Here is a 27,988-nt window from a genome sequence, read left to right as displayed (position 1 = left end):
CCTTACGGGTGACGACCGCATATTACAATAAAAATGTACCTTATGTATTCATCTAGGCCAGGAGGTAGCTGTGAGGAGCAAAGTTCTTTAATATACAGATTTAAAAGAAATTATTTTCTTATAAAATAATAAAAAATACACACAACCTTCAGAACAAAGGCAGAAACTTACACAGAAGTTGACTGTATCTGATCAGTTTTATTATGAATTGGTCTGCAGCAAAACTAGCTGGTAATATTAGCTGGGCTAGGAAAGCAAAAGTTACCATCAACCCCAGAAGAGTTAAAACTGTCTCTCACTTTTTGACTCTTCGGAAGAATTCTGCACTCCACTTTTCCAAAGCAATGGCATGTGCAAACACTTTAGGGTGGCTGTCAAGGTTAAAGTCAAATATATCTGAAAAGGAAGTCCAGCTACAAAAGAAGAGAAAGGAAAATCTCATCAGTTTTCAGTTTGTATTGAGTCAAACCCTGCAATCATGACTCAGACAAAGCTTCAGTTTATCGGCAGGATTTGTGCCTTCGTATTTCTCATGCTTGGAATCTTCTGATTTTTACAATATTTCTAGATATTTCTGTTCTCTAGGAAAATGAACACGGGAACAGTGGAGAAACCATGATGCAAAGGTGCAATTATTGTGTAGCAGCGCAGGACATGTCAGCTAATTACTCATCAAGTTGGCTTGGCAGTGGGGATAGCAAAAGATTCTAATCTGCGATACTGCTGCCTCGTTTTCTCTCGTGGTCTATTGTAACTTACACGCCCCATGTTGTAGCACAAATGCCATGTACTTTTGTCAGCAGACTATTAATTTGGATGGAAAGTGAGTAGCCACTCCCTATAGATCAGGAGGAATAGGGAACCACAAATCAAACACAGGCCAACTCTACACTACAAAAAAGCCATGATGGTCTGGGGTATGAAGACATACTATCCCTGACTGACATGTATGTGCTGGCAAAAGTCCACAGTGAAGACACAGTTATATCTGCCTGTAGTTTCTATGCTGCTGGGAAGTGACAACAGCATATCAAAGCTGCAGGCCGTTACATGAAGAGTTGGCTCTGTGTGTATAATCAAAGTACTCTGGAGACTACAGCCCTTAGAAAAAAATAGTTCTGAAAATATAATCTTAATAAACTAAAAAATATTCTGAATATTACTCAAGATCATCTTTAATAAGCTTGATTCTTCCCAGTTTACAGATTGCTTAAGGGAGATGGAAAGTTGTGGGGGGGTTTGAGGGACCTATAAAAATGTGCTTCTAACTCTAGACTAAAACATTCCTTTCCCCTCCAGTTTTGACCCTTGCTATGATGCAGACATTGGATCTGTTTCTTACACAATCCATCACGGAGCTGCTCAGTTTAATGCCTTGTGTATATATTTCTATCATTGACGCTATGCGTCAAATCCCGTCCTTGGATATGCATGCAAAATTCCAAGTCCATAGATAGGCAAAAGCAGACTGTGGCTCCATTTTAGTTAGCTTGTATTCTCTTTCCTAACTAGATGGTTATAGCCACAGCAGCCTTACTATAAACTATGGTTGTTCATTACTCTTTTTTTTTTTTACCCACCTCTTCTGCACAAATACAGAAAATATATAAATAGTGGCACCTAGATGCCCTATGGGACTATAAAACTTTTTAAAGAAGGCCTAACTTTGACAATTAAGCATATAGCAGCTTTCCTTTAAATTAAAATTTCCAAAATATAAGTAAAGTTTTTGCTGTAGTGAGTTAATAAAATGACAAATCACTTAACAGAACACTCGGGCAATGATTAGGTAATAGATTTGTATTTATCAGGCCAATCCTCAATAAATGATTTTAGTAATTTAACTGGAAATTTTTTTATATGTACAGGAAGAAATTCACCCTGAGTTGAAGGACAAAACAAGGTCCACGCCCAACTTAAGCAGAATTATAACGGGTCAAGATCTGGCCCACAACTTCTTATTTATACTCTGACAAAATAAATGGATCCATCAAACTGCCATGCTCTTACTGGAAAGAGAATTTAACGTGGACAAGTTCGCCCTCCTCTTCATTCCACTGATGCCGATATGGTCCCTTTCTGGAAGATGAAATGTGTTGTTATCTTGCCTTGTTTCTATATCAGCAGCATCATTTACCAACATTCCTTACATTTTTTTTCAGAGATTCATAGATATTTAGGTCATAAGGGTCCATTATGATCATCTAGTCTGACCTCCTCCACTTCTCCCTTTTCATTTACTGAGCTGTTGTGTAACCCATATGCTTTTATATCGCAACATTTAATTAGTTTAAGTCCAACGAATGGGAAAGTAGCAATGGAGAGGGAGGAAGGGCTTTGTTAAAATCACCTGTTTCTGTATCTGGGCAGGGCAGGCAAACCAGAAAAATCTAAAGAGAAGTGTTATAGGTACTAAGCATGCTTGACAGCTTTTGTGAAGCCAACATAGGTAGCCAACTTTTATAGGCTGGCACTTCTGCAAGTCATATCCTCATTGTGAGAGTTGAGCCAATCTGATCTTGTGGAGGATGGAGAATTATTCTATATAATTGCTACAAGATGTTCTCCGGGGACTTGGCTAAATGATAATGCAAAGCCAAAATATGTGTCTGGTGTTGTGGCTTGGAGTAAAATTTTCAAGAACCCCCAAGTGACTTAGGAGCCTTAGCTCCATTTTCAAAAGTGACTTACGCATGTAGTCCATGAAAGTCAGACACCTAGGCCCAGATCCTCACAGCTATTTGGGAGCCTAAAGATGCAAATAGGCAACTAACATGCTCAAGTGCTTTTGTGAATTCCAGTTGGGGCCTATCTCCATCTTGAGGCACCTAAACACCGGTGAAAATCTGGCTCCAAGAGCCTAAATCTCTGTCAAAAATGAGAGTTAGGCTCCTAAGTCACTTACACGCTTTTGAACATTTCAACCATAGCCTCAAAACCTGTCATATTTTAGGTACAGATTTCCCATCTGAAACACAATCTCAAGAGAGCAAGTCATCTGTCACCAAAGGACTGAGTACGCTAGCAGAAGGATCTCCCCCAGACCACATTTTTTCCTGTTTCCTGGCTAGGCAGAAGTGTTTGGATATGGACAAGATAAGAGACACTTCAGTTCTTGCTGTTGCCTGAAATTTTTATCATTGACACTATACTTTTTAGATCACACCAGAAGTTGTCTCTGAAGAAGATCAGAGGGGAAAGAATGAGTGCATGTGTGCTAAAGTAAAATGTAAATGTTAGGCTGAAACCCTTCATTGTGATGCAGATGTTACAAACTCTACTTGCATGATATCAACAGCAGAGTTTGTTAAAGTTGATATTAGAAGAATACACTGCTAGGCTTATTACCTAATAGAAAATTATTTAAATATATTTTCAAGTACTGGGTAAAATGCTTGAGCTGTTTGTATTAAATGTAAACATTTGTACAGTAAGCTATTGGGTGGTATGGTGCTGTCTTTGAATAGGACTTGAAGGTGATAATCAGAAATGGAATTCACTGTTTCGAACTCTGTGCTATGCTTTCTAAATTATCCTGACCAGACAGCACTCTAGCCTGTGTTTCCGCAGAGTTTAGCTGAGGCTCAGGGAAAAGGCTATTGTAAGTGCCTGTACACAACTTGTCCTGAAATCTCTTTTGTAGTTGCACGATTTATCCCATGTAACCATTCTAGGGGTATGTCTACACTACGGAATAAGGTCGAATTTATAGAAGTCGTTTTTTTAGAAATCGGTTTTATATATTCGAGTGTGTGTGTCCCCACAGAAAATGCTCTAAGTGCATTAAGTGCATTAACTCGGCGGAGCGCTTCCACAGTACTGAGGCTAGAGTCGACTTCCGGAGCGTTGCACTGTGGGTAGCTATCCCACAGTTCCCGCAGTCTCCGCTGCCCATTGGAATTCTGGGTTGAGATCCCAATGCCTGATGGGGCTAAAACATTGTCGCGGGTGGTTCTGGGTACATATCGTCAGGCCCCCGTTCCCTCCCTCCCTCCGTGAAAGCAAGGGCAGACAATCATTTCGCGCCTTTTTTCCTGAGTTACCTGTGCAGACGCCATACCACGGCAAGCATGGAGCCCGCTCAGGTAACCGTCACCCTATGTCTCCTGGGTGCTGGCAGACGCGGTACGGCTTTGCTACACAGTAGCAGCAACCCCTTGCCTTGTGGCAGCAGACGGTACAGTACGACTGGTAGCCGTCATCGTCATGTCCGAGGTGCTCCTGGCCACGTCGGCTGGGAGCGCCTGGGCAGACATGGGCGCAGGGACTAAATTTGGAGTGACTTGACCAGGTCATTCTCTTTAGTCCTGCAGTCAGTCCTATTGAACCGTCTTATGGTGAGCGGGCAGGCGATACGGACTGCTAGCAGTCGTACTGTACCATCTTCTGCCGAGCAGCCATGAGATGTGGATGGCATGCAGTCCTTCTGCACCGTCTGCTGCCAGCCAAAGATGTAAAAGAGAGATGGAGTGGATCAAAACAAGAAATAGACCAGATTTGTTTTGTACTCATTTGCTTCCCCCCCTCCCCTGTCTAGGGGACTCATTCCTCTAGATCACACTGCAGTCACTCACAGAGAAGGTGCAGCGAAGTAAATCTAGCCATGTATCAATCAGAGGCCAGGCTAACCTTCTTGTTCCAATAAGAACGATAACTTAGGTGCACCATTTCTTATTGGAACCCTCCGTGAAGTCCTGCCTGAAATACTCCTAGATGTAAAGACACCCCCTTTGTTGATTTTAGCTCCCTGAAGCCAACCCTGTAAGCCGTGTCCTCAGTTGCCCCTCCCGGCGTTAGAGCAACGGCAAACAATCGGGCATCTGAGAGTGCTGTCCAGAGCAGTCACAATGGAGCACTCTGATGGGGCTAAAACATTGTCACGGGTGGTTCTGGGTACGTATCGTTAGGCCCCCGTTCCCTCCCTCCCTCCGTGAAAGCAAGGGCAGACAATCATTTCGCGCCTTTTTTCCTGAGTTACCTGTGCAGACGCCATACCACGGCAAGCATGGAGCCCGCTCAGGTAACCGTCACCCTATGTCTCCTGGGTGCTGGCAGACGCGGTACGGCTTTGCTGCACAGTAGCAGCAACCCATTGCCTTCTGGCAGCAGACGGTGCAATACGACTGGTAGTCGTCCTCGTCGCGTCCGAGGTGCTCCTGGCCACGTCGGCTGGGAGCGCCTGGGCAGACATGGGCGCAGGGACTAAATTTGGAGTGACTTGACCAGGTCATTCTCTTTAGTCCTGCAGTCAGTCCTATTGAACCGTCTTATGGTGAGCGGGCAGGCGATACGGACTGCTAGCAGTCGTACTGTACCATCTTCTGCCGAGCAGCCATGAGATGTGGATGGCATGCAGTCCTTCTGCACCGTCTGCTGCCAGCCAAAGATGTAAAAGAGAGATGGAGTGGGTCAGAACAAGAAATAGACCAGATTTGTTTTGTACTTATTTGCCTCCTCCCCTGTCTAGGGGACTCATTCCTCTAGATCACACTGCAGTCACTCACAGAGAAGGTGCAGCGAGGTAAATCTAGCCATGTATCAATCAGAGGCCAGGCTAACCTCCTTGTTCCAATAAGAACGATAACTTAGGTGCACCATTTCTTATTGGAACCCTCCGTGAAGTCCTGCCTGAAATACTCCTTGATGTAAAGACACCCCCTTTGTTGATTTTAGCTCCCTGAAGCCAACCCTGTAAGCCGTGTCCTCAGTCGCCCCTCCCTCCGTCAGAGCAACGGCAGACAATCATTCCGCGCCTTTTTTCTGTGCGGATGCCATACCAAGGCAAGCATGGAGGCCGCTCAGCTCACTTTGGCAATTAGGAGCACATTAAACACCACACGCATTATCCAGCAGTATATGCAGCACCAAAACCTGGCAAAGCGATACCGGGCGAGGAGGCGACGTCAGCGCGGTCACGTGAGTGATCAGGACATGGACACAGATTTCTCTGAAAGCATGGGCCCTGCCAATGCATGCATCATGGTGCTATTGGGGCAGGTTCATGCTGTGGAACGCCGATTCTGGGCTCGGGAAACAAGCACAGACTGGTGGGACCGCATAGTGTTGCAGGTCTGGGACGATTCCCAGTGGCTGCGAAACTTTCGCATGCGAAAGGGCACTTTCATGGAACTTTGTGACTTGCTTTCCCCTGCCCTGAGGCCCATGAATACCAAGATGAGAGCAGCCCTCACAGTTGAGAAGCGAGTGGCGATAGCCCTGTGGAAGCTTGCAACGCCAGACAGCTACCGGTCAGTTGGGAATCAATTTGGAGTGGGCAAATCTACTGTGGGGGCTGCTGTGATGCAAGTAACCCACGCAATCAAAGATCTGCTAATATCAAGGGTAGTGACCCTGGGAAATGTGCAGGTGATAGTGGATGGCTTTGCTGCAATGGGATTCCCTAACTGTGGTGGGGCTATAGACGGAACCCATATCCCTATCTTGGCACCGGAGCACCAAGCCGCCGAGTACATAAACCGCAAGGGGTACTTTTCGATAGTGCTGCAAGCTCTGGTGGATCACAAGGGACGTTTCACCAACATCAACGTGGGATGGCCGGGAAAGGTACATGACGCTTGCATCTTCAGGAACTCTGGTCTGTTTCAAAAGCTGCAGGAAGGGACTTTCTTCCCAGACCAGAAAATAACTGTTGGGGATGTTGAAATGCCTATATGTATCCTTGGGGACCCAGCCTACCCCTTAATGCCATGGCTCATGAAGCCGTACACAGGCAGCCTGGACAGTAGTCAGGAGCTGTTCAACTACAGGCTGAGCAAGTGCAGAATGGTGGTAGAATGTGCATTTGGACGTTTAAAGGCACGCTGGCGCAGTTTACTGACTCGCTTAGACCTCAGCGAAACCAATATTCCCACTGTTATTACTGCTTGCTGTGTGCTCCACAATATCTGTGAGAGTAAGGGGGAGACGTTTATGGCGGGGTGGGAGGTTGAGGCAAATCGCCTGGCTGCTGGTTACGCGCAGCCAGACACCAGGGTGGTTAGAAGAGCACAGGAGGGCGCGGTGCGCATCAGAGAAGCTTTGAAAACCAGTTTCATGACTGTCCAGGCTACGGTGTGAAAGTTCTGTTTGTTTCTCCTTGATGAAACCCCCCGCCCCTTGGTTCACTCTACTTCCCTGTAAGCTAACCACCCGCCCCTCCTCCCTTCAATCACCACTTGCAGAGGCAATAAAGTCATTGTTGCTTCACATTCATGCATTCTTTATTCATTCATCACACAAATAGGGGGATGACTACCAAGGTAGCCCAGGAGGGGTGGTGGAGGAGGGAAGGAAAATGCCACACAGCACTTTAAGCACAGCACTTTAAAAGTTTACAACTTTAAAATTTATTGAATGACAGCCTTCTTTTTTTGGGGCAATCCTCTGTGGTGGAGTGGCTGGTTGGCCGGAGGCCCCCCCACCGCGTTCTTGGGCGTCTGGGTGTGGAGGCTATGGAACTTGGGGAGGAGGGCGGTTGGTTACAGAGGGGCTGCAGTGGCAGTCTGTGCTCCAGCTGCCTTTGCTGCAGCTCAACCATACACTGGAGCATACTGGTTTGGTCCTGCAGCAGCCTCAGCATTGAATCCTGCCTCCTCTCATCACGCTGCCGCCACATTTGAGCTTCAGCCCTGTCTTCAGCCCGCCACTTACTCTCTTCAGCCCGTCACTTACTCTCTTCAGCCCGCCACCTCTCCTCCCGGTCATTTTGTGCTTTCCTGCACTCTGACATTATTTGCCTCCACGCATTCGTCTGTGCTCTGTCAGTGTGGGAGGACAGCATGAGCTCGGAGAACATTTCATCGCGAGTGCGGTTTTTTTTCTTTCTAAGCTTCACTAGCCTCTGGGAAGGAGAAGATCCTGTGATCATTGAAACACATGCAGCTGGTGGAGAAAAAAAAAGGGACAGCGGTATTTAAAAAGACACATTTTATAAAACAGTGGCTACACTCTTTCAGGGTAAACCTTGCTGTTAACATTACATACATAGCACATGTGCTTTCGTTACAAGGTCGCATTTTGCCTCCTCCCACCGCGTGACTACCCCCTCAACCTTCCCCCCTCCCTGTGGCTAACAGCGGGGAACATTTCTGTTTAGCCACAGGCAAACAGCCCAGCAGGAATGGGCTCCTCTGAGTGTCCCCTGAAGAAAAGCACTCTATTTCAACCAGGTGACCATGAATTATATCTCACTCTCCTGAGGATAACACAGAGAGATAAAGAACGGATGTTGTTTGAATGCCAGCAAACATACACTGCAATGCTTTGTTCTACAATGATTCCCGAGTACGTGTTACTGGCCTGGAGTGGTAAAGTGTCCTACCATGAAGGATGCAATAAGGCTGCCCTCCCCAGAAACCTTTTGCAAAGGCTTTAGGACTACATCTAGGAGAACCGCAAATGCCAGGGCAAAGTAATCCTTTCACATGCTTGCTTTTAAACCATGTATAGTATTTTAAAAGGTACACTCACCAGAGGTCCCTTCTCCGCCTGCTGGGTCCAGGAGGCAGCCTTGGGTGGGTTCGGGGGGTACTGGCTCCAGGTCTAGGGTGAGAAACAGTTCCTGGCTGTCGGGAAAACCGGTTTCTCCGCTTGCTTGCTGTGAGCTATCTACAACCTCCTCCTCATCATCATCTTCTTCATCCCCAAAACCTGCTTCCGTATTGCCTCCATCTCCATTGAAGGAGTCAAACAACACGGCTGGGGAAGTGGTGGCTGAACCCCCTAAAATGGCATGCAGCTCATCATAGAAGCAGCATGTTTGGGGCTCTGACCCAGAGCGGCTGTTCGCCTCTCTGGTTTTCTGGTAGGCTTGCCTCAGCTCCTTCAGTTTCACGCGGCACTGCTTCGGGTCCCTGTTATGGCCTCTGTCCTTCATGCCCTGGGAGATTTTGACAAAGGTTTTGGCATTTCGAAAACTGGAACGGAGTTCTGATAGCACGGATTCCTCTCCCCAAACAGCGATCAGATCCCGTACCTCCCGTTCGGTCCATGCTGGAGCTCTTTTGCGATTCTGGGACTCCATCATGGTCACCTGTGCTGATGAGCTCTGCATGGTCACCTGCAGCTTTCCACGCTGGCCAAACAGGAAATGAGATTCAAAAGTTCGCGGTTCTTTTCCTGTCTACCTGGCCAGTGCATCTGAGTTGAGAGTGCTGTCCAGAGCGGTCATAATGGAGCACTCTGGGATAGCTCCCGGAGGCCAATACCATCGAATTGTGTCCACAGTACCCCAAATTCGAGCCGGCAATGTCGATTTAAGCGCTAATCCACTTGTCAGGGGTGGAGTAAGGAAATCGATTTTAAGAGCCCTTTAAGTCGAAATAAAGGGCTTCATTGTGTGGACGGGTGCAGGTTTACATCGATTTAACGCTGCTAAATTCGACCTAAAGTCCTAGTGTAGACCAGGGCTAACTGAACAGAGCCAGGTCCTATTGTGAAGGGCACTCTCTGACCACATAAGTAACTTACCTAAATAGATAATACAGACAAAAGGTGATAAAAGAGATGCATTATCATCATCTCCATTTAACAGATGGGAACTGAAGCAGAAAGAGATTAAATGACTTTTCCAAGGTGACACAGCAAAGTCCCTGGCAGATCTGAGAACGGACCCAGTTTTCCTGAGTCAGAATCCAGTATCTTAGCAATCATCTCCCCCCAGAGGTGACATGATAATACCTGAGTCGTCCATTGAATGTTATTTTCCAGTGTCTGTGTGGCTCTAAGCACTCAATCATCAGCCCTTCGGCACGCCAGCATTTTTCAGATTCATCGCGCACCATCATGTCCGGATGTACTGGGTGCTAAGAGACAATTCAATAAAACATTCATTGAATTAAAATGTGGGGATAAAGCAGAGGTGGGGGTCATAATTTATTCATTTGTTGTGGGAGAAACATTGACAGTGATAGCTTTTTGATTCCACATATTTCACAGAGGAGAAAACTGCATGCAAAACACCTGAGTTGATGAATATCAAGTAATTACTGCAGACAGCACAAGTGGTAAATGGAATGAAATCGTAAATTACTATTCTAGGACCTCATGATGCAAACACTGTCAACAGTAACCATTACTACCACATTGCTCTTAGGGTTTGTCTACATGGGAAAATTGACCGGCGTGATTATACCAGGATAAAACCACTTTTATTCCCTCATCCATCCATCATTATTCCTATCATTCTGCCAGTCAATTTCCCTATGTAGACTTCAATGGGACTGCTCACAGTTGTAAACTTAATGGAGGAAATCCTGGCCCCATTGAAGTCAATGGTGAAATAATAATACCTAGCTTTTGTATAGTGCTTTTCATCACTAGATCTCAAAGAATGTTACAAAAACCTCCTATTGATGTCAATGGAGAGATGATTTCACCCTATGCAGTTATTCTGCAGAACTTTTTAAAGGTAAACTGCATTATGAAAGGTTTTACAGGGTTAAATATATGACAGCATATATCATATAAGTTAGAGGGAGTAGTGCTGTAAAAAAGCAATAGATGGTGAATCCACTCTAAGGCATGCACTCATGGGAGTTGATAATAGAGGGGTACAGAAAAATTAAATAGCATGGGAAAGGGAGAAAAAATAGTTTTATCATGAAATTTGGAAAGAGGTGATGTTGCGGCAGTGGTAAAGGAAGGGGAATGTTGCAGATGGCAGGAGCTGTAGAGGACCATGCAGCTGGTAAAGAAATTGTTATTATTTGAAGTTACTCCTTCAGAACACATCAAGGAGAATCCTTACCAACCCAGGGACCTTATTCTGCAGTTACCGCACATAAGTAACACCTCTTGGTGTCAATGGGATTTGTATCTGTTGTGAGTCCCTCCCCTTGTCACTCTCTCACGTAAAAATAGCTTTATATGCAATATTTTGGCTTTACAAAAGACTGGGGTTTCTGTCAATTGCACACACATGGTCCCAGCCATGAGTCAATTGCACCTACTCATTCTAACACTCAGCAGTTTTCAATCACTGTTTTAAGACTTCAGTTTCATCTCCCATAACGGAGTCTGAAATACCATCCTGTTCAAATCACCAGGTATTTACTGCAGGTAATACTAGCCAGGTAACAGATAATGAAACCTAACGGCCTAGCAACTGCTAAACTCAGAGCAGTGAGTCCAGGTTATACATACATCTCCCTCACTGCAGCTCGGCAAACAGTGGGAAAATGTATTGGCTTGTTTGCTAAATCTCACTTGTGATTCAATTCAATTCAACTACTTAATCTCCCTCTGCCTCAGTTCCAAGTTTGCAAAATGGGGATGATAATACTTCCTTGCTCTAACCCTGTGTCCATCTCATCTATTTAGACTGTAAGCTCTTCTAGCTCTTGGTGGTTCTCAGTGTTACTATAATGAAAATAGTAAGTGTATTTAGCTCCTAACTTGTTTGGTTTTCTGCAAACATTTGGACTGTTGCTTTTTAGTCCTGTTAATGTTTAGAGAAGAACTTTTATTCATGTGCATATAATTCTTTATGTGGAATGCATAAAGGCATTTGTTCCAGAAATACTCAAAAGAAACTAAAATATGTAGTCTACTAGACAGTCAAAAAATCTGTTATATTTTTCTCTATTCCACAGTCAGGAAAGAATCCAGTCATTTACAAAACCAAAAACCAACCCAAACACACACCTAGGAATAGATTTAATGGTTTTTAGCAAGAAATAAGTAGCCCTACATGTGTCTCCCTAAAATGTTCCTTGTCCTTTAGCTGAAATATTCAACACCTCACGTATTTCAAGCACTTGTTTATAAAATGTAAATTGCCCAATGACAGAACGGTAACCTTACCATGTGATTTAGGTCAGCAACCTCTCAGATTAAATAGGAGCATGCAGCTCATTGCACAAATATGTTCCTAGGAATCTTACAAGCACAATTTTAAAATTCACAAGCAGTTTGTGGGAAATTTGTGAACAGTAAAAAGGTCAACTCCACCAAAGACATTAGTTCAAACCTCTCTCACTAATCCACAATCACACACTACTTCAGGGGCATGGCAACAGCTACATTCAATGCAGGAACATGGAAAGAGTGCATTTTCCTTGTCCTCCTGCGTAGTGCCCTACAGCTGAGTGAATCATTTATGACCCAGTAATGGATGAACTAGGATCATGATTGTATTTTGCTTCACGCTGCTATTCCCAGAGCCACTGGAAAAAAAAGCTACTGTGGAGCAGAGGCATAACTGACCTAGTAAGACCTCCTTTGCTGCTGAAGGATGATGGAGAAAAAAGAGGATGGGGAAAGAGACTGGAACAGGGTGAGGGGGAAGAAAGGGACAGACACGGTACCTGTAATTGACCTTAGTCATAGCATTGCTGTCTTGCACACAATTCCGGATGTTGATGTTTATGAAGAGGCAGAAAACTTTAGCCCCTCTGCTTCAGTTACTTTTTGTCCATTCTTTGAGCAGTCTCTCAGGGATCCATAGTGGCCACTACATCGACCATCACATTATTCACTGTGCTTGTACGTTACACCCCACCTTTCACCCTGTCTGTCTTGTCTATTTAAATTGCCAACTTTTGGGGGCAAAGGACTGTCAACTCTCCATTTGTCCAGTGCCTGGTACAATGGAACCCCATTCTGGGTTGGTCGTTAGGCATTACCACTGGTAATAGAATAATAATCTTGGGGTCATACCTCAGTATTAAATTCCAGATGGGTAATGAACATCACCCTTGAATGTTACCCCAAAACTCCAGCCTCTTACTTTGCTCTCACCCTCCACTTACTTCAAACTCTCCAATTCCATCCACTCGGAGGAAGAGCCACATTTCACAGAGCCCATTTGGACGTCTTCCAAGACGAGTGATCACAAAAGTCTTGTCGGTTTCTGTAAACCCAGTGAAGTAAACTGAATCCAGGGCCTACAGAAAGGTAATGGGAAAAAATGCTTTAGCATTGAGAGAAAGAACGAGAAAAAACGGGAAGCGAGGTATGTGGGGAAGAGTGATTATGCATGTCAAAAATCATCAGCCCAGCTAAGTTTCCCCTCTACTCAAAGGATGTAGGATATTCTTTTTTCCTAATGTGAGTCCTTTGTAGAATGACACTAGTGGACTTGATCCAGAGACTGCTTTTAGTCAACACCTGCAATCCCCGCCCCCAAGTCCCTTCCAACCAAGCATCTCAAAGTGTTTTAAAAATAGCAATGTATTATATTAAGCCTCTCAATACTTCAGGCAAATAGGTAAGTATTCTCATTTCTATTTATACAGGGCTGCCAAGAGGTTAATAGATTTTCAAAAGGTCATACTTGGTCAGTGGGTGCACTCCCAGTCCACTATTTTTAATCAGCTGTCAATACTTCTTCCTCTTTTAATATTTGTATGGCCACACGTCTCTTTAAGAAATGGACAAAAAATAATCTCTGCATTCCACAGCAATTACTTTAACAACTGATTGTGCAATGGTTCCATTTATTTGCTCTTTAGACCTTGATAATTATTTTTTTTCCTTTTTGCTGACTTGGGAGTTGAGAAACAATGAGAGGAAACTGTAGGAGAAGGAAAACATGACTGAAAACCCTGGCATTGTGGTCTGTTGGAACAAGCCTGATATTGTCCTAAATCAACCAGATTGCTAGTTTTGCAATGAATACTGTCAGATCTCCCCCTAAAAGAAATGGGTGTAACTAGGGTGCTTGACTATTGACATATTTCCTGCACAGAGCATCGGCAACCACATTTGCATTCCTTTTAACATTGATTACTTCCATATCACAATCTGGGACACAAAGCCTCCCTCTTAGCAACTTTTCAGAGTAGCAGCCGTGTTAGTCTGTATCCATAAAAAGAAAAGGAGGACTAATAAATTTGTTAGCCTCTAAGGTGCCACAAGTACTCCTTTTCTTAGCAACTTGGCATTTGTGCCTTTCCTCTGATGTAGCCTGGTGAGTGGGGAGTGGTCACCTGGAGCTGGCCAGAAGATGGAATTTATGACTCGCCAAAAAAATTGACATTTTGGCATTTTGCTTTGTTCCAAACTGAGACCAAAAAAAGACAAGTTTTCAGAATTTTTATCCAGCCCAAAATGCTGGGGAAATTTTGTTTTAGAAACATCAAAACTTTTTGTTTTGATGATTTTTGACACATTTCAAGTCCAAATGGTTATTTATTGTATGTGTTATTGTAGCACGAAGGAGGCCTCGTTATAAGCCTTCTTGTGCTTCCTGTGTTTTAGCATGCCTGATGTCTCCAAGCATTTGGAGTCACAACCCAGACTGACTTTACATCGGCCCAGCTGGCAAATAGCACTGCTAGTAACCCCAGTGTGAAGTGGTTCCAAATCCAGGTGCTTTACTTGTTATCCCAGAGTCAAGTTGAGACAGTAGCTCAAAACTGTATGCAAAATATTCAGTTTTACAGGGAAGCTAGAATTTAATTTCAGTAAAATCCAATCAGCTAGTTAAGGGTCCAAATGATCAATGTTAATGCTTCTATTATGTGCTTAGACCCAAATTTTCAAATTCAGCTGTTTAAATGCACAAATTGTGCAACCCCTCACCAGATGCAGTTTCAAAAATCAGGTTTGCACATGCATAACCTGACTTCTGTGTGCATTTTGGGTGTGGATAAACTCCTGCCTCTGAAAAATGTACTAAGACTAATGCCCAAAAATATTTACTTCAGGTGACTAAATGCCCATCTAAGCACCTAAATATGCATGTATGTATGTGCCTGACTTGAGGTAGCCAAGTTTGATAATTGGGTCCTATATTGAGCAAAGCAGAGTGCATTGGACTGTCAAAATAGATATTTGCAGAGAGAGTTTCGGGACCATTGCTGGGATTTTCTGGAAGCATTCTAGAAGAGGTGTTCCATTGCTCTCAGTCCGAGAGGAAAAGGGCAAAGCTGGGTGACAGGTGAAGCTTACAGTTTGAACCACTTTTCGGACCACTCTGTTGTAGGAGTGTTGTCCGGTCATAGAGTGACTACAGTTTTGGAAGGCGATCTCTGTCCTTGCCACAGAAAGGGCTTTCACAGAACTGGAATGGGAAAAAACACAAAGGGTTCTTCCAGCCCTACTTTAAGACGCATATCCAATATCACTTATTACAATTTTCATGACTTGCTTTGTGTCCCGGGGCCTCAAACACCAGCTTTAAAAATAGCCTTTTATTTAAAAAATAAAATAAAACAAAACATAAGAACTGCCATACTGGGTCAGACCAGAGGTCCATCTAGCTCAGTATGCTGTCTTCCAACAGTGGCCAATGTCAGGTGCCCCAGAGGGAATGAACAGAACAGGTGGATCAAGTGATCCATCCCATCGCCCATTCCCAGCTTCTGGCAAACAGAGGCTAGGGACACCATCCCTGCCCATCAAAACCACACACAATGCCAATGTGATGATAATCAGCTTGAAAAAAGAGAGGAAATTCTGGATTCCTCAAAACCTTTAGAAAATGTTGCAAATTGGTAGAAGTTTCTCCAAAAAATGACAGTGGCCAAATCCTCAGCTGGTGTAAATCATCTTGACTTCAATGAAGCGATGCCCATTTACACCAGATGAAGATGTGGCCCTATATCTTTAGCTATTTTGCACCTTCCTCCTTGCCAGCTTGCCTGCACTTTCTCACCTCTAGCTTCTTGGCCCTGCAATGTTATTCTGGTTGGAGTTCCTGCAATAGTGGTTTCATAACATTTATTATCTGTATTACAGAAGCGTTGGGGAGCCCCAGCTGAGATCAGCTGCCCACTGCAGAGACACACAGAAGCATCCCTGCCGGGGGGAACTTGCAACCCCAGGGCAGACAAGAGGGTGACACAATCAGAGGGAAGCAGAGGAGCAGGACTCAGGTAATGACCAACATGGTTTTGCCTAAAATGGCTACACCCAAAGCTGGATGGTTAACGTCTTTGCCCGAACCGGGCCAGAGACTAGTGGGGATCCCAGGTGTATAAAGGCAGCTATGGGGCCTCACACCAGCCACAAATCTGCCGGGAGGAGGCGCTGGTCCCAGTCCTGCGCATCTCCCCCGATCCCCGGGGAGGTGCCGAGCTCCAGCCCCCTGGGGACCCCCTCGCAGGCGGGGATATAGGGGTCGCACTCACATGGGCATGGCAGACCAGTCCCTGCAGCCGCTCCAGCGCCCCCTGGCCGGCTCCTGAGCCCATCGGCTCCCGCCGGGCGGCGCCGCCGCCGCGCTCTCTCCGGCGCCGGCGGAAGGCGAAGAAGAGAATCCCCGACAGGGCCCATTTCTTCAGGTGGAAGCCGCGCCCGGGCACCGAGTAGCGGCGGCAGCTGCCGCCCGGCCCGGCCGCGGGGCAGCGCTGGAGCCGCAGCAGCCACCCGGCCAGGAAAAGGCACAGCGCGGCCGGCAGCAGGCTGAGGAGGTCGGGCATTGTCCCGGGGATCCAGCGCTGGGTCCCTCCTCCTAGGGCAGCTTCTGAGCCTGTGTGTGTGTGTCACACACTCCCCGCTGCGCGATCCAGCTACACAAACACACACACACAGACTTTACCGCAGGGTTCAGCTCCTGGCTACACACACACACTCCCCGCTGCACGATCCAGCTACACAAACACACACACACCACTTTACCGCAGGATCCAGCTCCTGGCTACACACACACACACACTCCCCGCTGCGCGATCCAGCTACACACACACACACACAGACTTTACTGCAGGGTCCAGCTCCTGGCTACACACACACACTCCCCGCTGCACGATCCAGCTACACAAACACACACACACCACTTTACCGCAGGGTCCAGCTCCTGGCTACACACACACACTCCCCGCTGCGCGATCCAGCTACACAAACACACACACACAGACTTTACTGCAGGGTCCAGCTCCTGGCTACACACACACACTCCCCGCTGCGCGATCCAGCTACACAAACACACACACACAGACTTTACCGCAGGGTTCAGCTCCTGGCTACACACACACACTCCCCGCTGTGCGATCCAGCTACACAAACACACACACACAGACTTTACCGCAGGGTTCAGCTCCTGGCTACACACACACACTCCCCGCTGCGCGATCCAGCTACACAAACACACACACACAGACTTTACCGCAGGGTTCAGCTCCTGGCTACACACACACACTCCCCACTGCGCAATCCAGCTACACACACACACACACAGACTTTACTGCAGGGTCCAGCTCCTGGCTACACACACACACTCCCCGCTGCACGATCCAGCTACACAAACACACACACACAGACTTTACCGCAGGGTTCAGCTCCTGGCTACACACACACACTCCCCGCTGCGCGATCCAGCTACACAAACACACACACACAGACTTTACCGCAGGGTTCAGCTCCTGGCTACACACACACACTCCCCACTGCGCAATCCAGCTACACACACACACACAGACTTTACCGCAGGGTTCAGCTCCTGGCTACACACACACACTCCCCACTGCGCAATCCAGCTACACACACACACACACACACAGACTTTACTGCAGGGTCCAGCTCCTGGCTACACACACACACACACTCCCCGCTGCGGGATCCAGCTACACACACAAACACACACACACAGACTTTACTGCAGGGTCCAACCCCTGGCTACACACACACACTCCCCACTGCGCAATCCAGCTACACACACACACACAGACTTTACTGCAGGGTCCAGCTCCTGGCTACACACACACACTCCCCGCTGCACGATCCAGCTACACAAACACACACACACCACTTTACCGCAGGATCCAGCTCCTGGCTACACACACACACACACTCCCCGCTGCGCGATCCAGCTACACACACACACACACAGACTTTACTGCAGGGTCCAGCTCCTGGCTACACACACACACTCCCCGCTGCGCGATCCAGCTACACAAACACACACACACCACTTTACCGCAGGGTCCAGCTCCTGGCTACACACACACACTCCCCGCTGCACGATCCAGCTACACAAACACACACACACCACTTTACCGCAGGGTTCAGCTCCTGGCTACACACACACACACACTCCCCGCTGCGGGATCCAGCTACACACACAAACACAGACACACAGACTTTACTGCAGGGTCCAACCCCTGGCTACACACACACACTCCCCACTGCGCAATCCAGCTACACACACACACACAGAGACTTTACTGCAGGGTCCAGCTCCTGGCTACACACACACACTCCCCGCTGCACGATCCAGCTACACAAACACACACACACAGACTTTACCGCAGGGTTCAGCTCCTGGCTACACACACACACACACTCCCCGCTGCGCGATCCAGCTACACACACACACACACACACACACACACCACTTTACTGCAGGGTCCAACCCCTGGCTACACACACACACTCCCCGCTGCGCGATCCAGCTACACACACACACACACACACACTTTACTGCAGGGTCCAGCTCCTGGCTACACACACACACTCCCCGCTGCACGATCCAGCTACACAAACACACACACACACACTTTACTGCAGGGTCCAACCCCTGGCTACACACACACACTCCCCGCTGCGCGACCCAGCTACACACACACACACACACACACTTTACTGCAGGGTCCAGCTCCTGGCTACACACACACACTCCCCGCTGCACGATCCAGCTACACAAACACACACACACACACTTTACTGCAGGGTCCAACCCCTGGCTACACACACACACTCCCCACTGCGCGATCCAGCTACACAAACACACACACACACACTTTACTGCAGGGTCCAGCTCCTGGCTACACACACACACTCCCCGCTGCACGATCCAGCTACACGCCCCCCCCCCTCCCCGCCCAGGCACACACTTCACTTTAGGATCCAGCCCCTGGCTATACACACACACACACTCCCCGCTGCATGATCCAGCTACACACACACACTCCTCGCTGTACGATCCAGCTACACACACACACACGCCCGCTTCACTGCAGGATCCAGCCCCTAGCTATACACACACTTCCCGCTGCATGATCCAGCTACACATACCAACACACAACACTTCACTGCATGATCCAGCCCCTGGCTACACACACACACACACACCCTGCTGCGCGATCCAGCCCCTGGCTACACACACACACACACTTACTTCACTGCAGGATCCAGCTCCTGGATATTCCCTAGTACCACTGCATGCACATGGCTACACTCGCAGTGGCCTCAGCCACTGGCTCCACTTCACCCTCTTGTTACACACTTGGTCCCAACTATAGTCTCCTGTCCCTTTTCCTTGTGCAGAGTCCTCCAACCCCTCGATACTAAATCCTAGCTCACAACGTCCCTCTGCAGCTACTCACCACTACCAAGGAGTCCTAAAACCCAGCCCTGCCCACTCTTGGCAGCTTTTGGATTTGGATTGAATTCCCTGCTGGTTTCTCTTTCTTTTTTACTTTCCTTAATGCTTGAAAAGCTACTCTCTCTCTCCTTCATGCCCCCTTCTCTCCCCTTCCAAATTCGCAGGAGCTGGTATGAACTGGGGGGTCTACTCTCAACATTAACCCTAGCCTAGGATAACCATTGGTCTCCAGCCATAGCCTGGGGCTACCAGCTGGCCCCAACCTTAGCCCTAACCTGGGGCCACCATCCAGCCTGAACTGTAGTCCAGGGCTACCCACCAGCCCCACACATAAACCTAACTTGTGGCCACTAATAGGTTCCATCCCTAGCCTGATATCACCAACTGGCCCTAAGCCTAACCTTAGGTTGGGGCCATCATCCACCCCAGACCCTAGCCTGGGGCTACCAACCAGCCCCAATCCTAACACTAGTCCATTCATGGTCAGCAGCTTTTCCTGAACTCTAGCTCCACCTTGCAGGCACCTACCAGATGCACAGATTTCCGTGTTAGTCTGTATCAGCAAAGACAATGAGGAGTCCTTGTGGCACCTTAGAGACTAGCACATCTATTTGAGCATAAGCTTTCGAGGGCTAAAACCCACTTCATCTGATGCATGGAGTGAAAAATACAGCGTTGAAATACATGGTATTTCGTGGTTTATTTTACTCATCTCCCTTATGGGGCTGCTTAGCTATTTTATTTGTTCCCAGATGCTTGATGTCAGTGTTAGAACTATTTTTCCAGAGGGAATTCTTGCAGATCTCAGTGCACTTCCCAGAAAGAATATGCATGCATATGCAGGAATTTAGAAGGGGAATTCCAGGCTTCTCTGGCTGCCTGGACCTCAGGCATGATTTCCCAATGTCATAAGAGCTTCTCTGTCAGTTAAGTTGAAGCTGTCCTGGTTAGCTTTGCTGGTACAATAGTACTATCTTGTTATTGAGATACATAAAACAGTGGACCCAGAGTCTGGTGGTGCTTGTGAAAGTGTCATTTGGAGGACGTAGAGCAGAATTCCTCTCGTGCGTTCTTTATTGTCTTTTTTTTTCTTTTACTGCTACATACGCAGCTAGCAGCTGCCTACAGAGGCCAAGCTGTAAACATTCACAAGAGGGATTTCATAATACCCACAGCAGCAGGGAGAGGTAGGGCAGGCTAGGAGACAAGAGCAGGGGAGCCCTCTTTAACCCCTCCTAGGAACAGAAACAAGCATCCCCAGGCAGCAGGGCCAGGAGCACACATCTCATGGGAGGAGATGAAGGGAAACAGCCCCAAACAAAAGGTCCAAGGGGTAACCTATTGTGTGAACAGACACACACCAGGCTCCATGCACTTAAGCACAGAACTGGAAGGTGATCTCATAGCCTGAAACCCCTGGCTTTATTAAGTTCGTCCTGTGACAGCTCCAGGAACCAGAGGACCAGGAATGGCGAGTTCAGCTCGGCTCTGCAGAGCAGAGGGCGTGAAGCCTAGAGAATGGGCAAGAGAGCAAAACCAGGCCCAGAGATCTCACTCCTGCTACATCAACAGATCTGACTCTCAGCAGCTGGGCCTCCTGCCAGTGCAGCTCTCCCCAGAATCTAAGGGGGACTTGCCTTAGAGGGGGCAGAGCAATTTTTTTGGTGCCTGGCAAGAGACCCCCTGTTCTGATATGTGCAGGCCAGGTGATATCATTACAGCAACACCCTGCCTGCCAATCAGCTCTGGGGCCCCATTGCACCGGGTGCTGCACACAATTCTGGGCTGAAGGTCACCTCCTTTCCCACCATTGTTCACAGTCTATTTAGGAGTTGGGTTTATGGCCTTCAGTCAGCCAGGTAGATCAGAGGAAGGTTTGTCAAACTGCTGTCTCAGTGCAAAGCTGGGGGGGCATTCTTTATTGTCACAAGGCGGCTGGCTCTTTAAGGGGATATGAGTTTCAGCCTCACCTGTGACACAGCCAATCCCTCTTCCCCAGGGCGGCGTCCACCGACTCCCTTGACGCTTTCGAGGAGCGGTGGGCACTGTCCAGGGTTCTCTGCTCGGTGACCCCGTCCGGTTCCCTCCGTCTGACCCTTTGATTGAGGGGAAGAGCGAGAGACGCCAGCCCCAGCCTTTGCCGCTGTGGATACCATCATTCCTGTCATCTAGGAGGGGTCCTATAATACATGGGTGTCCACCCCCCCCACCCCTAAACTGCCCACCCCACAGCCATGCCCATCTTACCGGGCACTCTCAGGAGAGGGAGGATCGGTGACACTGGGCGCGGCACTAGGTAACTCGAGGGGGTGGAAGACCACGAGTGTCGAGGAAGCCCCCCCGCTCTAGGCCACCAGGTAACTCAGGAGGGTGGAAGACCACGAGTGTCAAGGAAGCCCCCCCGCTCTGGGCCTAGGCTAGCCTGAACACTTCTCCCTCCTGAAAGCTGCTGTGTTATACCTTCTGTTAGCGTTGTTTTGTTGCATAGTTGTTTCCTTTGGTAATTTTGTAAGTGTTACCAATAAACTTCTTTTCTGTTTCAAAAAAAAAAAAAAATCCCTCCTCCCCAGGTGAGAAAAATTAAGGTCATGTGACCCAATCAGGCTTCTGGTTGTAGATAAGACAGGCCTGGGGAAGCCTGCCAATATAGAAGGAGTGGGAGTTGTTGCTTGGTAAAAAGTAGCAAAGTGGGTTTACTGATGGCTTCTCTGACAGAGAGGAAATGGCCCAAGGAGAGTTTTGGATCCTCTTCTGGGGAAAGAAAGGATTCCAGGTACTGGCAGGAAGGCCTGAGAGGGACTGATGGAAGAGTAGCTAGTATGGGCTGGGAGATGCTGCTTGAAGAAGAGTGTTGATAAATTGTATAGTCAATTGTATGATCACATGTTGGTTTGTTGTTTGACTATGTAATATACTCAAGAGACCAAATAACCAATGTCAGTCAGGTGTATTAATATGATACAAGAGAAAAAAGTTCTACATGATGCTAGTCTCTGAAGAGCAGTCCTGTGCAGGGATGTTGCATTCATCTTATCCAGAAGGTGTGCTCCCCAAGTTACGCATTTCAGCTGGTATTATTTATATTATTTTACAAGTGACACATTTCTTTACATGTCACTAAAATCTAGCCTATCAGTTTGTTCCAGTTCCCTAACTTGTTCTTTTCCTCCTTATCTTTGTCTTGGATACTAACATTCCAGGTGCTGGTCCATGAAGGTACTTCCTTGCAAATTCTGTACCTACTTGCACTTTTGGGGGGGCAGTGCCCCTCCTGTGTCCCCCAAACTATGTCCATGAATCTTGATTATTTTTTTTTGCAAGTTTCCTATCTGCTTATGCCAAATGCTTACTTCAGCAAATGCAAGGAGTTATGGAACACTTGGCATAAGTGAACAGGATTATGGTATAGGCCAGTTTAGGCTATATCACTTACAAGATTTGTACTCAAGGGTTCTCATTGGTACTCAATGTAAATCTATGGTGCAGATAATGCACATTATTTATATGCTAGCCAACATATATTGCTCAACAAGAACAGATTGGGACTGAAGAGGAGCCCCAGCATCTACTGAAGATGCCAGAGCTGAGTATGAACTCCCATGTTGTGTTGAAGTTCATTTTGGGACTTTGTGGATTACTTTGAACTAGTTATGATAACAAACCAGCTCCAGGCAATGGTATTATTGGTCATAAGAGAGCCTCTAGTGGTGTTTTCAAGGAACCTGAGGGGGAACTGAGGCGGGGTTGCTGCAGGACCAAACCAGGTCAGTGTAACCCTGTTACCTTTCTTATAAACCTGGGAATGCTTTCAGCCACTACTAGTTCTATGTTTACCTGGTCTATTGTATCTCTGATCTTTGAGCAGAGATAGGCAGAAGAGGCCATGCTTTGTTATTTATCTTATAAAGTCTCAGCAGCTGGATTTTTGACTTTGGAAATCCCAAATCCGTGGTGTTTGGGACGTGGATTCCATTTGATCGAAACCTCCGACGTTCAATAGGGTTCAAATGACAGATTCCAGTTTGGGTCTAGCTCCATTTCCAGGATGGACACCAGCAATGTCGTTCAAGACAACTCTTTTAGGAATGATAGCTCAAGCTAAGGCTGCTGTTTTTATTCTTTTTTAACCGGTAAGACTCTCAACTCCCTCAAACACACTAAATGTCTCAAATCCATGAAGAATTTCTCTGCGTCATGGAACATTTAACATTTCTGAAGGGTCTAGCTTCCCCCCTCTTTTTTTCTGGATCATTTTCTTAAAGAACTATAATAATTTTTCTGAGCAGATGGGGTGAAATGACTGCTGGTAAAGAGTGCTTGCTATTGATGTTCTGGAAAGGTGGGCAGAGCCCATCTAAAATTAAAGGCCTGCCCCATCACCTGCGGGAGGGACCACAGAACCAGACACAACTAATTTCTTGGGACAGCAAATGGAAGAAAGAAACCAGGAATGGGAGTGCGGGTTAAAACCAGGGCACCAGATGGGGACACTAAGCAGAAAACCCCACACAGCACCCACTGCTCTATGAAGGAGTCAGTAGATGCCAGATTGAGGTCTTCTGCTGTACTAACCTGAAGATAAACCGAGAGCTGCCCCACCAACATGCTTAAACCTTAACCTGAAAAGGGCCTTTAATACTTGTTTAGTTTCCATAGCCCATTTAGTCCTTCATAAAATTTATAACTCATACTTACATGGCTTCCATAACCATAGTATCTGTACCTCACAATCTTTAATATACTTATCCACCTGCTTATGAGGTAGGGTAGTGCCATTATCCCTATGGGGAACTGAGACTCTAAGCGGCTAAATGACTTAGACTTTTGCCTGTGATCTAAACTGTGGAAGAACAGAGAATTGAGCCCATATCTCCCAAGTCATAGGTTAATGCTGTAACCACTGGACCAACCTTTCTGCCGCTGGTGAGAGTAACAAAGGTGCCAGTGGTGATGGCTCTGTGATGTGGACAACTGTCCAATGGGTGCTGGGCTGAGACGACTAGATCAGTTCGCATGGAATATGGTAACAGCTTTGAAGGCCTAATTCTGCTATTTCTTAGGCTGATCTTACAGCAGTGTAACTCCATTGCCTTCAGTAGAATTACTCCCGTTTCTACACCTGTGTAAGAACAGAACCAGGCCCTTCGTATCTTTCTTCACTAAGCTTTCCCTCCTAAAAAATGAATGCAGCCACCCTTATCCATATAAACGTTGGGCAGGGTCTTGGCCCATGAAGGTATCACAGCCCAATGAACATTGATCCGCTACTGCCATAGCACTTTAAGACCCCACTGCAGAGGGTGTGAGAGTGGGATTGCCAATTCTTATTGGGATTAGAAAAATACTTAACACAATTTGCCCACAAAAAGATCAGATTCTTAGTCACTGAGATGGGGTCATAATTGGCAGCCTAGAAACAAAAAGCTCTCTAAGGCAAATCGTCAGTGGTGCCAAACTCACATTTCTAACCGAGGTAGGGAGAGAGGGAGATAGTAGCTCTGAGACCCCTTTCCACTTCCCTTAATCCTGGAGCTGGGGGGGTGGGGGCAAAGTGGCCTCTGGCATAGCTTAGACCAACCCTTAAATTGCAGTTAGCAGTGTGAGTCTGTTAATTGTTGTCATGTGGCCACTTTAGCCCTCGGGCAACAGCCTAACTGATGTAGTTTCTTCTTCCTTCTCCGCCTGCCCCCCACATGAAATATCCCTTTCACAGAGTGGCCCCCCGGGCCTGGAGGCATTTTGGAATGGTCTGGAAGAGTGTGGGAAGGGCCACGGCCAGGATGAAGCTGCAATTCTGCATCCTTTCAAAGCCCCAGAGGGCCCCTCTCAACAGGGGGCACAAGTTAAAGCAGTTCTCAAGACTTATCTTGCCTGTGACAAAGCCCTGGCTGGGATGATTTAGTTGGGGTTGGCCCTGCTTTGAGCAGGGGGTTGGACTAGATGATCTCCTGAGGTCTCTTCTAACCCGAAACTTCTATGATCAGGCTCCCCCCCCGGTCCTGAATAGGAGAAGCACTATTTCCCCTCTGTCAACATGCAGGTGCAAGCTCCTGTAAGCAGCTGAGCAGGGATGAGTGATCTCTTATTTTCAAATAAATGAGCCTGGGAGTTTTGTTTGACCTTTTGCTACACAGTAGCAAATAAGGCAAAGCACAGGACCCAGGATATCACCACTGAGAAGTGATTGCCACCTGTGAAGCCTTCGTTATTAGGGCCTGCTCAAGTCACTGATTGTCTTGTCATCCTCTTCACTAAGAGCTACAGCAAGCCCTGACTACATAATAATCCTCTGGCACCCTTACAATGTGAGGAGTCTGTCTGTTCTGGAAGATGTGCATGGAACACATCAAATCAAAGGTGAAAGGACAAGAACTAAACAGTAGTGGGAACAACTGAGTGTTTAATGTGGGTTTAGATCCTTTGCTAGTGTAAACTTCATTGAACTGCGACCCCCTTCTGACAACAAAAATTACTACACAACCCCATGAGGGGGGAATTAAGCATGAGCCCCGCTACCCGCGGGGCAAAGCCCAAGCCCCACTGCTCCAGGCAGGGGGGGCAAAGCTGAAGCCCTAGGGTTTCAGCCCCAGGCAGAGGGCCTGCAACCTGAGCCCTGCCGCCCAAGGCTGAAGCCCTTGAGCTTATGCTTTGGCCCTGGGCGGTGGGACTCAGGCTTCAGCCCCAGGTCCCAGCAAATCTAAGCTAGTCCTGGCAACCCTATTTTGAGAACCACTGGCATAGCTCCATTAAAGGCAATGAAGCTACACTGACTTGACTTTAAACCATACACTCCACATATGATGATTATAGCACAAAGGTTGTCTTCTCACCTTCAGACTTGGCTAAAAAGAGAGTCTCTTCCAGGAAGTCAGAAGATTAAATGGTTCACGATCGTACCTTTCTGATATCCTGTGTCAGAGCAGCCATGATTCACTATAGAAGGAAAAAAAAAATCTATAACTGAGAGCACTATGAATAACAGCTCTGATTATTTTTGTTTGTAATTATGCACAAATCAATAGTAACCAAAAAAAACATACATTCTGGACTTCACAAACATAAATAATGAAACTCCCAGGTATATTGAGTTTCCACAGATACAAAGGTCTAAGAAATAAGGTCATACTCCCTTAAAATATTAATACAAACTTATTGCCATTTGCCAAACTGTTGAGCCCTTTATACAAATACAACACTGTTCACTGATCTCCTTTCTAACAATTGGTCTTTTGTCACCATTACCCTAGGCCTGAATGCTTCACAAGTCTTACTGATGCTTGAAATGCTCTCGGTATCTCTTAGTTAACAGAAATCTACACCTTTTTGGACTATCATATATGCATGTATCAATACATCATAAAGATAGACACCAACCCTTACTAGTATATTTAGATGTCTTGGAAACTAACAGAATTGAACTGTTCTGCTTTATGCACTGATGTCAGATATGTTTCTGGATTTCTTAGGTTGCTTGTTCCAGGAACTGAAGACCTTGTTTCTGAATGATTTAATTATCAATATGGTATCACATGAAAATCAGTTCCAACTAACAAGACTTGTCAGAGAATCTAAGCAAGGTCATGACACCACTGTTACTGCTTATAAGGAGGCAGAAGAATGGAGTGTACACAACGCCCAGCTCACCAGACAGCTATTCCAAGGGAAAAGATTGTGCAACAGGCACTTTTATTACTGCAGATGCTTCATTCTGAATTTGTGTATTGCTATTTAAATATTAAATCATGTCACCTAGTCCACAGTATTAGTCACCAAAGTACTTGGAATACGGAAATTGTGACACTAGCCTCGCTGAGGATCCAGACTCTTCCATGAGACTCAAGAAAGCTTAAAAAGAAAACCCTCTTCCTTCAAATTTTAAGACTTGTGGTGGAAATCAGAACTAGATATTAAGCATGCAGAACAGTATATAATACAGTATAACCTGGATTTACTAGTCTCTGGTTATTCCAAGTTTATGACCCCCCTGAGTTGAACTAAGCCTCTACAGTGCTGGCTAGCAATCCTTGCTCAGGAGATTACTCTAGATCTCTCAGGAGATCTAGTTATAAGTTTCAGAGTAGCAGCCATGTTAGTCTGTATTCGCAAAAAGAACAGGAGTACTTGTGGCACCTTAGAGACTAACCAATTTATTTGAGCATAAGCTATAACTCTAGTTATAAGCATCCTCTCTTCACTGTACTCCAGCTGGCTTAAGGCTAGCTGACGGGCTTCTAAAATTAGGAGAGATGCCCCTGCAGGTTTTGAAGTTACATGTTGGTTGGACCCTTCTGAATGCAGACTTCAAAGCCTGCTCAACCCGTTCTCTCAACCGTTCCTGTGTACTAAATACTCAACATGTGGCAATATTTACTGAGCCCAAAGTGGAAATGGCCCATTTAAAAAGGAAAACGGGAAAGGGCATTCTTTACAAATGATTAGGAGATGGGATTGGCTGTTTGACACTACATCCAAACCATGTGGCTGGCCCCAGAGCTATAATGGGCTGATTCAAACACTCCTTTACTTTGAGAAAGTTCAGATCTGGAACAGAACTTCCTGGCTCAAGCCCTGATTCAGGGTATTCTTCTTAAATGGAACTCTCAGCTCCTGGAATTATTTTGTTGATCTAGCTACTAAACATTCCCTTGAGCGCTCCAAACTTTGCAATGTTAAGAGCCTCAAAATGAAAAGTGGCTATAAACTAAAGTGAAAATGTCTGTC

At 46.5% G+C, this 27,988-nt stretch overlaps 2 protein-coding genes across 6 annotated transcripts in view; one reads left to right on the top strand and one right to left on the bottom strand.

The window, feature by feature from the left end:
* Positions 1 to 19,294, bottom strand: part of LOC140896380 (uncharacterized) — a 37,146-nt gene extending 17,852 nt beyond the window's left edge. Inside the window, exons 1-6 of one of the 5 annotated variants that reach the window (XM_073308096.2) lie at positions 19,061 to 19,294; positions 16,074 to 16,454; positions 12,750 to 12,884; positions 9,679 to 9,803; positions 2,011 to 2,079; positions 300 to 413 (exon numbers count right to left, since the gene is read on the bottom strand). In XM_073308096.2, coding sequence (XP_073164197.1) covers positions 300 to 413; positions 2,011 to 2,079; positions 9,679 to 9,803; positions 12,750 to 12,884; positions 16,074 to 16,364 — 734 coding nt within the window. In that variant the 5' untranslated portion in view covers positions 16,365 to 16,454; positions 19,061 to 19,294. Of the gene's footprint in view, positions 1 to 299; positions 414 to 2,010; positions 2,080 to 9,678; positions 9,804 to 12,749; positions 12,885 to 16,073; positions 16,950 to 19,060 lie in introns of those variants that run through there. The other 4 variants (XM_073308097.2, XM_073308094.2, XM_073308095.2 and 1 more) reach the window with 4 other exon arrangements.
* ZDHHC7 (zDHHC palmitoyltransferase 7) overlaps positions 15,794 to 27,988 on the top strand; it is a 57,954-nt gene continuing 45,759 nt past the window's right edge. The window contains exon 1 of the mRNA XM_073308107.2: positions 15,794 to 15,818. The gene's annotated coding sequence lies outside the window, so the exon portion shown is untranslated. The remainder of the gene's footprint in view (positions 15,819 to 27,988) is intronic.

This window comes from Lepidochelys kempii, chromosome 12 (genome assembly GCF_965140285.1).
Source record: "Lepidochelys kempii isolate rLepKem1 chromosome 12, rLepKem1.hap1, whole genome shotgun sequence".
NCBI classification, from domain to species: Eukaryota; Metazoa; Chordata; order Testudines; family Cheloniidae; genus Lepidochelys; species Lepidochelys kempii.
The sequence above is the reverse complement of the archived record's forward strand: the minus strand, read 5'-3'. Positions and strand labels throughout refer to the sequence as shown.